The 10,150-nt window shown below is 42.1% G+C and overlaps 1 protein-coding gene across 2 annotated transcripts in view; it reads right to left on the bottom strand.

The window, feature by feature from the left end:
* Positions 1-1,508, bottom strand: part of LOC137616384 (glyoxal reductase-like) — a 418,857-nt gene extending 417,349 nt beyond the window's left edge. Inside the window, exon 1 of one of the 2 annotated variants that reach the window (XM_068346082.1) lies at positions 1,162-1,508. In XM_068346082.1, the coding sequence (XP_068202183.1) occupies positions 1,162-1,203 (42 nt within the window). In that variant the 5' untranslated portion in view covers positions 1,204-1,508. The remainder of the gene's footprint in view (positions 1-1,161) is intronic. The other variant, XM_068346081.1, reaches the window with a different exon arrangement.
* Between the last annotated feature and the right edge of the window lie 8,642 nt (positions 1,509-10,150).

Below are 10,150 nucleotides of genomic sequence, written 5' to 3'. Positions count from 1 at the left end.
CGAATGCGCCCTCTGGGGGCCGTTGGATCAGCAAGCTGACCTTCTGCAGTCCTCCGAAGAGGAGTCTCTGTAAGTGAACTCCCCAGAGGGAAAGATACACTAGCAGGAGAGACTGACGATGGACTTAGTTTCTCCCTCGTAGGTTGAACAGGAATGGGAGAGACTAAGCCGTCAGCCACCGTAGGGTTTGAAAAGGCAGAGGTGATGGGTGATACCGCATTGGATACCTCTGACACCACAACGCCGACAAGCGACAGAGGATCAACCTCTGACGGTGACGGAAATTGCTTGACAGCGGCACCCAATCGAATGTAGTTAGGCAAAACCTCCTTGGATGGCGAACCCGTAAGCCCCAAGGAGGACCAAAGCTGAAATAAGGTTAGTGACATATCCTCCCCCGGGGGGAGAGGTGGAGCTGCTTCGCTAGGGGAAGCAACGTCATCTCTCGAGCCCCGAGGTTGGTAAACAGTACATCGGTCTACGCTACCACTCAACAGTCTCTCGGAGGAGACTGACCGAGTGGGAGCTTCAGAGGAGGTTTGGGCAACGGAAGAAAAGGCCTTGGGTTTTTCTCCTTTCACAGAAACCTTCAAAGGAGAAATATCCCGTTTGGACTTCTTCCGTCGTCGCGAAAACCTCTCCCACTCAGAGGTAGACCACTCCCTACACCTGTTGTTGCTATCACATCGTTGGCCCCTACAAGAAGGACAAAGGGCGTGAGAATCAGTCTCGACCGCCGACATGAATATTCCACAGAGGAGGTCGGGAAACCCAGGGCAGGTGCGCATGATAGCAGAGGCCAACTTCACATACATAACTAAAAAAAAAAGAATAAGAAAAGACAAAAGCAATTAAATGGCTGCCAAATGACGGCGAGGATGAGACCGGACACGTCCGACTACCATCCGAGCCAAGAGCAAAGTGAGCTCAAGCAAAGGTGTGTGAGAGGGGGGGGGGGGAAGCAAGCTACCCTCCCCTAACCCCCCTAACTAGCGGTGTGGGTAGTAAACCCTCGTTAAAAATTAATGGCTCGTCATTTCAGCTACGCTGAAAGTAATACCCCTATTAAATAGCGTGGTTTCTATTCCAGTTACGGAACAAACTGTTTTTTTTTTAAAATAATGGCAGGCAGTGTACTGCCAACTATATTATGAAACTTACCTTTCCTAGACAGTCTTCTTTGTCATATAATGATGATATCATTAGGTAGACTGGTGGATTGTTAGGCTGCTGGCCTAGATTTCTAGTCGTTAATCCCAAAATAATATGTTTGGGGACATGAGGTTAATGTAAAATAAAACAGTATGGTAATTGGTATGTAAAGGTTAGTTTGCAATTTGGTTCCTGATTCCTCGTTGCTCTCTCCACAACACAGTGATTGTGGGCACACTACTAGAAACGTAGAGGCAAAGCCCTGCAATTTGCAGAAAATTTATTTTCATTAGTTACCTCCTACACAAACCACAGCTTGTAGACTTTTACATCTAACTTCTAGAGCCTGCAAAATGTATCGGTCAACCTCTCTAGTTGGAGCTTCTAACTCCCCATTACTTCTATATTTTCTTAATTCCTTACAGCTAAATACATGTTCAGTTGTATCATCTGCCTCACCACACAATACACAAAGCCTATCCGTTTCATTCCTGTTTCTATTATTTTCTTTTAATTCTATAATTTTTAACCTTGTTTTCATAACTATTGCTGCTTCCTCGGTGTTAAGTTCTCCTATGATTTTTTTTCTGTCATTACAGTTTACAAACCTAAGTTTAGTAATTTATGTTTAATTTTCTTCTATTTTTCTTTTAATTTCATTTGTCACTTTACTTTTTATTTAGTTCCAGATTTCTTGCTTGTTATGCTTTTTTAATTCTTCAATTTTAATATCATATTTTTTGCATATTTAATTTTGGTCTTCCACAATCTCCTTAACTAATAGTTTATCATCTGACGTTATGATGTTATGGTACAGCATCACCTTGTTATACTCTATTCTATTTTCAACCGGCTATATTCCTGTTCCATTATTTTCCCCAATAAGGTGTGGTTGCAACCTGTTCAAAAATTCTTTTCAAGATCTTGTACAGTATCCGCTCTAGTTCTTTCATTTTTTTTTTTTTTTTTTTTTTTTTTTTTTTTTTTTTTTTTTTTTTGCTACACCCCATGTCCCAATCTTTGCAAACGTAGGTACTACTACCGTTTTATAGATTTTAATCGGTAAAGTTTTACTGTATTACAGATTCTCATTTCGAACAGAAAATATATGTTTTCCTGTAGTAAATAACGTGATTTGACCTTCATTTCAACCGCAAACAAACAGAACAACTAATTTGACTAACTTTAAGTAGCCTAACTGGTTGTTGCTATAACTTACTTTTATTTACTTTACTTTTAGGTGTTTATTTCTCGCCCTCCATCAGACACTAAAAGTCTGTTCAGGCGGGCACTGGTGTGTGGAAATAATTTCTTTCCAGTTAATATTTTGCTCTGTATCTTTTCAGTTATTCGCTAGCATTTGTATTCAGGCTTAATAGTTTTCAGATCACTATTATAACACTTTCCAAAGAGATAAGTCTTCAGGTTTTTCTTGAAAGCTGCCATTTCTTTTTTTTTCTTTCTTTCTTTTGTTACACCCCATGTCCCAATGTTTGCAAGCGTAGGTAATACTACTGTTGTATAGATCTTTATTCGGTAAAGTTTTACTATATTAAAGATTCTCATTTCGAACAGAAAATATATGTTTTCTTACAGCAAATAACGTGATTTGACCTTCATTTCAACTGCAAACAGAACAACTAATTCGACTAACTTTAAGTAGCCGAACTGGTTGTTGTTATTACTTAATTTACTTACATTACTTTTAGGCGTTTATTTCTCGCCCTCCATTAGACACTAAGAGTCTGTTCAGGCAGGCCTTGGTGTGTGAAAATAATTTCTTTCCAGTTAACAGATTTTGAGCAAAGCGAAAAATCTATTTTTGGGTGAGATGGCCATGTCGTCCTGATGGAAGTTCCTATAAGTGGCTTCCTAAGGGATATATGTACTACAGTGATATTCCCAGAGAATTTTACCTTTAGGTCTCCAGAATTCTAACTCCTGGTGCGAATAACCTTAAATTTTCTCACATGGAGATCGCATAATATCAGAGGACGTATTCTTGACATGCCACATAGCAATCTGCATCCCTAATAGCATTTACGCTTCGAGGGGAAAGTGGTAGAATAGAAGGGGAGCCGTATCAAGGTTATCCTAGTTCTCATACTACTATTGAGTATCACAGCAGCGCCATATCCAAGATGGCGAACATTCCTTGTAGCATTGAGCATGTTGCTAGTTTGCTACAGATACAGTACTTCGGGAAGGGATACTGTGAAGATCTTTTCTATTAGAAAAGAAGGGTAAGTCCAGCAGGACGACACGGCTATCTCACCCAAAAATAGATTTTTCGCATCGCTCAAACTCCGTCTTTTGGACTCAAGCCATGTTGTCCTGATGGATGCGTACCAGAGCATTAATGTTTTTGTGGATTTTTATCAGTGCCTAACCTTGGGACAACATTTCTATGGTCATTTGGACCAATTGAGACAAATGACGTTACCGTTATCCGTCATCATCACTAATCATAAACGATGTTAGTGCTTCCTGCCCCCTACATGGAAGACTCATTCTAGACAGTGGAAAAGGAGCCTCAAGGTTAGCATATATTGTATGAATAAACATAAGTATACACTGAATATACAAACAGTCTCATAGTTTGTATATATTGCTGAATCAATATCAGTGTCTCTTATATCCATTGTTTGCAAGCATACAATTATATGAAGAATACTTACTTCAGTAAGTCAAAGAACTCTGGCATTTTAAACATGCAATTGTCGGGCGAATTAGGACGCAATTACATTCTAATAGACATTTATTTCTAATAAATGACTAAATGAATTAAGAAGTAAAACGAATGTAATATGATAACGAAATTATACCTGTAACATATACAGAAATTATATTTCTTTCTTGAATGGAAAGAAATGATGATTGCCACTCTCAGATTGAAGAAAAATTTTTATAATAAAATTTCTCTTCGTAATTTCTGTACCGATTACTTTCTATCGACACTGTGTACTACATACACACCGAACTAGTGCTATCTGTATAATTTCACACCTGGGATTTTTTTAACAGAGTTAGTGTCACCATGGTGGCACTCATTCAAAGGAGGTCATACTAAAAGTGATGACCCCTTCTCCCTTTGATTAACAGTCCCAGTCAATTAGCTGTTCATCGCAGAATTAGACGGCAGGTTTAAATACACTACCCGCCGCCACCACATAATGGTGTTTGTAGAACACTCTGGATAATCCCCATCCAGAATATGAACGAGGACGTTCAAGGTCCCAGTAAATTAACTGTCTATGACAGTAATTAGGAGGCAGGTTTTAATACGCTACCTGCCGCTACTACATAGTGCTTTAGTTCATGGATCTGTTTCGGATAGTGTTTGTAAAACACTCTGGATGATTTCCATCCGGTGAATTAACGAAGACACTCAAAGTCCATATACTGAAAGAAGTACAGTGATGAAGCAATTTTTCTCGAATCATGACCTGCGGGAGTACTGTCAGGATCTGCTCTAAAAATAAAGTAGGTGAGCTTCGCCCTCAGTTATTTTAGGGATAAGTTTGATCCAGAGGTTTCTCCTTTAATAGCTGTCCTCCCCTGAAGTCTGAAGTTCTACGAAGATAGACCTTTAGACACTCTACCGGACATAGGGAGACATCTTCCTTCAGAGGGCAGATTCTCCAGGGACCCCACCTCTTAGTGGGTAGCTCATTCTTAGCAAGAAAGGTTGGATCAGGAAAGAGATTCAGTTCTCCCGCTTCTGTGAACTGAATGTGGCCCTCATCTCTAGATAGGGCCACTATTTCACTAACTCTATCCCCAGAGGCCATAGCAAACAGAAAAATAACCTTTTGGGTTAGATCCTTAAGGGAATAATCTTCATTGTTCACAGACGAGGCATAATGTCGGACCTTGTCCAAAGAACAAGAGATGGGCTTTGGTGGTGCTGCAAGCCTAAGCCTTGCACATGCCTTCGGGATCTTGTTAAAGATTTCATTCGCCAGATCCACTTGAAAGGCATATAGAAGAGGTCTAGTCAAGGCTGACTTGCACGTAGTTATCGTGTTTGCTGCCATACCTTTATTATGAAGGTGGACAATGGAGGACAGACAAGTTCATTGAAATTTCTATCGGTCCTTTTGCTTTTACAAAAGCAACCCACTTTTTCCAAGAAGACTTATATTGTCTTCTAGTTGACTGACACTTGTATGCTTCTTGGAATTCTATATTGCCATCTGGGATCCCAAATCTTTTCCTAACCGCTAGGGCAAGAAAATCATGAAATGAAGGGTTCGGGCTCTCTGTGATAAATCGAAGGCAATTAACTTCTGAACCTTCTGATATAGTCCTGAGTTCAGAACTAAGGACAGCCTCAGCCTCAGTTCCTTCACTAAAGAGGACCGATTGCTCTTGGGCTACTTGTGAGCCAACAGAGCTACTCCTCCCTGGAAGGATCTCAGCATATTGAGGACCTTCAGCAGGTGATTGGACGGGGTGAACAGGGAATCTTAAGTCCATCCCTTCCATAACGGAGACATGATGTCTGTTATCTCCACTAGAGGATCCTTGTATGGGGCTACATATCGAGGTAGATTCTTGAAGACGCTCGTGATGAAGAGGTCGATCTGCAGTTCAGGGACTTGTTCCCATCTGGGAGAGAATAGGTCTGCGTACGTGGACCATTCAAACTCTATCGGCTTGAGCCCAAGTAGAGCATCCACTGTCACATTGCGGATCAATTGTACATGAACTGCTGACAGGTGCCATCTCTTTAGGGAAGGGATGGATAACGTCATCTGGACTGTATGAGACATTCTCTAGCATTGTCGATTGCAACGTCTCATTACTGCTTCGGTGTCCCATATCAGCCGTAGGAAGTCTGCGCTACATGGAGAGAGTTTCCCAACTCATGACAGGACCAATCTGGTCTTGGGACTTTCGGTTTCTGACCTTTGTTAGAGAAGCGATTAAAGAAGGACCGATACCGGTCTTTTTAGATCTCTTAACGCATATTTCAGCAGTGCTCTTAGCACTGGGTCTGTCTCTATTGCGAACTGGAGAGAGTTCAGAGCTCCTCCTTGTTAGCATCTTGGAAATCTGACTGATTACCAGAGTCTCTTGACCGACCTTGCAATCTCCTTTTACATTCCCAAGGGAAAGAAGAGTTGGTGTGACCACAGGCTTCAATGGTTTTTTAGCCATTGAAACCTTCGAGCTGCAGAGAATCGAGACTTCTTGAAACTTATCTTGCATCCACGATGTTCCGGGAACCGTATCATTTCCTTGGATGTTCATAGACCAACCACTTCGGGTGCTGCCCACCCTGGCCTCTCGTTCAGGTACGTTGTTGCTTGAACCTTTTCTAGGCTTGGTTTTTGGGTGACTGTGTATGCTAATCCTGTAAAGATATTTAGGAATTTGTCTAGTCCGACAAGTATCTTTCTTAGGATATACGTTACCCTCTGTAACTTGAATCCTAGATAGGAGGGGAGGAGGTGATTGACTGGAAATTGCCAATAGACAATTTTCAGGTTTGACAAGACTACGAACACCCCTTTTTGAAACAGGGTCCTTATGTTCAGAAGGATTAACATTCTGAACTCGCTGTTTTATTTGAACTTGTTGAGTGGCGACAAGCTCAGAATGACTCTGAGTCTTCTTGAGTCCTTCTCGTGAACACCAAACAGCCTTCCCTGGAATTCGATGGACTAGTGTTTCCTTACCACCTGTATGCTCTAGAGCTCTCAGGTATACTCCTCCAGGAGGGTTTTGGATTGTAGGAAGAGTTGAAGAAATGATGGTGGAGACATTTCTACCTCCCATCTTATTTCCATCTTGATTAGGCCTTGGACCCAAGGATCGAAGGTCCAGCGATCCTAAAGGAACCTCCCTCCTACCAGAAGCATCTCTGTGCTTCAAATGATCAGTAGGTTTATATCTTCAGCCACCTGCCTGCGGCACCGCGGTCACTGCAACTCTGGGATGTTATTGAACAGCCCGATATATATTTCCAGACTTTTCCGTCTTCCTTTTAGGTTGGGGATCCACAACCGTGGAAGACTTTCTCTTTGAAAGGATGCCCCACTTTTGGAGAAGTCCTATGTTCTCCGTGGAGGCGTTCTTAATCACTTTTCTAACTACCTCATCTGGGAAGAGGTCTTTACCCCAGATGTTGGAAGATACTATCTTCCTTGTTTCATGTTTCACTGTTGCAGCAGCGAACACAAACTCCCTACATGCTCTCCTAGCCTTCATAAAGGCATAAAGGTCTTTTACTAAGGTATCCATATGTATTTTGGCTAAGACCATGAGCATGTCTGGGGTACCTTGGTGGGTTGAACACAACTCTATGTAGCTTTGTAGGGATAGGGAGGCTGCAAGTCTCTCCTTTGTCTCTTGTTCATTATACAAGAGAAACTCGGATAAGTTAGGGAGATTTTCGTTAAACTGTCGACTGGCGACATCCGCATCTAGTCTTCCTACTGAAAAGGATAAGTGGGCTTGTTTCCAATCCTTCTCCTGTCTGGGAAAGGCTAGTGATAGAGGCTTGCACTCCTCGAGTGCAGGACATTGTCTACCTGCCTCCACTGCCTTGGCATAAGATTTAAATGCCTTCCCCATAAAGGGGAATGAAATTGAAGCTGGAGCAAGAAAGGAAGGGTGCCTGTTACCTAGTGTGAATAACTTCGACACCGAGTAACCCGCCTTTTTCAGGCTACTTGACAGGATAGCCTGTGCCTTATCATGGTCGAGAATCATGACCTTCGGCGATTCCGTTCCTTTTCTTGACATTGGTTCATACTTCAGTCGTACGAAACAATTAGGGAAAGCATCAGAGTTTGGCCAAAACTGGATTTTGTCCAAAGGAACAGCACCCATCTTCTCCGAGATGTAGAGTTTGCCGTTGAAAATCGGCATCAGGTCCACAAACCTCCAGGGATTGGTTTTGGAGCATGTCAGAAGGTCTTGATCCATGGGTCGTTTGTATGACCCTTGGGGAGTGACAAGTGGAGATTTACAAGGCTCTATCTTGCATTTCGCTTCCTGATTTTCGTCTTGTTTGCAAAGGTTTTCTATTAGATTTTTCACTTGGGTCCATAATTGGTCCATTCCATCTAATAGAGGGGTAGAAGGTGAAGATGTCGATGTCGATGACTCTAGAGCTGACATAGACGGAAACAATTCCGACACGACATTCTCCCCTTCTTCCCGTGGGTGTTGCCTGCCCTCCTTCCCAAAGGCTATCTGGCCGTCGGGAGATGTAAATCGTGCCTGGGCCACCACTATTTCCTTACTTGCTTTCGGAAATAGTAGCTTACGCATCCTATCATTAGGTAGGTAAGGTCCTGGAGAGATTTTCTGGAAACCTCTCACCCAGTTGCGTAATTTGTAACGAGCTGCATCCCTAGTCTCTATCGACTTGAGATTCTCGAAACCTTCGGACATTAAAGTCCGACATACATTGCAAACCTGCGGTTTCCAATAATGTCGGGATTCGGAAATAATATTGCAGGGGGCATGAAGCCTGCATGTATTATGACCGTAAAAACACTTACTCTTGATCTTGCAGAAGACTGCAACACATGTCATCTGGTGTTCCTCCTGTAAAGAAAGGAAAACCGAATCAGTATACAATTGATTATCTCACTGATAAGCAATATATAAAAGTCATCTTTTAACAAAATAGCTTAGGATAGTAAGCTATAAAGGGATAGTGGGAGACACATACCTGTGTATCCCCTGTAAGCGAATGATGTTACCTCCCCTCAGTATTAATTATAAGGAGACTCCTCCATCCGAGGAACTCCAACTAAAAGGGGTCTAACACCTAAGTGTAGAGAAGTGTATAAATCACTATCCCTTTTCATTCTTAACACTGTGGGGGTAAGGATGACTGATTTCTTAATCAGAATATTGAAGAAATACTATTCTTTCAATATAGGAGCGGTACCAGCAGAAGCTCGCTCAAGGGTACCCAAGATATTTTGGAAATGACTACTGTATAATCATACTATAGTTTTCTATTAGCAGTATATACTATGTTGCAAATTACTGGCTAGTGTATAATTATATATAATTTAGTTCAGCCAGTGTGCTGCCTTCGTGGCAAGCATCTGACGGCACGATCCAGCTGGCATGACGCCAACTGGACTAGGAAAAATAAAAGACATATATTTGTGTATCCCACCCAACCTATTTGCTGTGGCCTCCTTTACAATATTAAATCATAGAGTTTCCTGATCAGGGAGACTCAAGGATAAGGGTTCTACCCTTTAAGGGTTAGGAGTGTAACACCGCGGCCCATAAAGTATTTAATATTGTAGGGTAATCTGAAAACTGATTTCTAATCAGAATATTGAAGAAATTATATTCTTTCAATATAGGATTGGGCTCAGCAAATACTCGGGTAGGGATACCCAAGATATATTGGAAATAACTACTAGTATAAAATATACAGTAGTTTTTCTATCTGCAGTATATCCTATACTGCAAATATACTGACATCCTGTATAAACATATACTATAGTTCAGCCGGCATGTCGCCGGCATAGCTAGTTCTTGCCGGCACATCCAGCCTGCTAGCTAAAAGAGAGAGAGATAGCATGGAGTGAAGGCTACCTATTACTGTGTATGTATACAGTAATTAAGAATGTAAAGTCTAATTTTACTGCCTCTCTTCAGAAAGAAGGTTCAAATGGAAGGGGAGAATGTAACATTCAGGCTTCCATCCAGCCACAGTACTATTGCCAGCAGATCCCACCAATACACTGCCGGCAGGATAGCCTCTGGTAGTACTAGTACAGTCGGCGTGCTGCCGGCTGAGTCAGTACCTATCTGTCCCGGCCTGGCCGGCAGTACTCCAACAATAGAACTTGTGGCTAGCAGTCCAAGGGAGAACTGAAGAACCTTGGTGACAGAAGGGACTTCCCACTCACAGCCATCAAGGCTGCCGACAAATGACATGGCTACCAGCAGCATGCATCGCCGCCAGCAACCGTCATAGCCGCCGGCAGTTTGTAAGACACATGGTCTCCGG

This window comes from Palaemon carinicauda, chromosome 22, assembly GCF_036898095.1.
Source record: "Palaemon carinicauda isolate YSFRI2023 chromosome 22, ASM3689809v2, whole genome shotgun sequence".
Classification (NCBI taxonomy): Eukaryota; Metazoa; Arthropoda; class Malacostraca; order Decapoda; family Palaemonidae; genus Palaemon; species Palaemon carinicauda.
The sequence above is the reverse complement of the archived record's forward strand: the minus strand, read 5'-3'. Positions and strand labels throughout refer to the sequence as shown.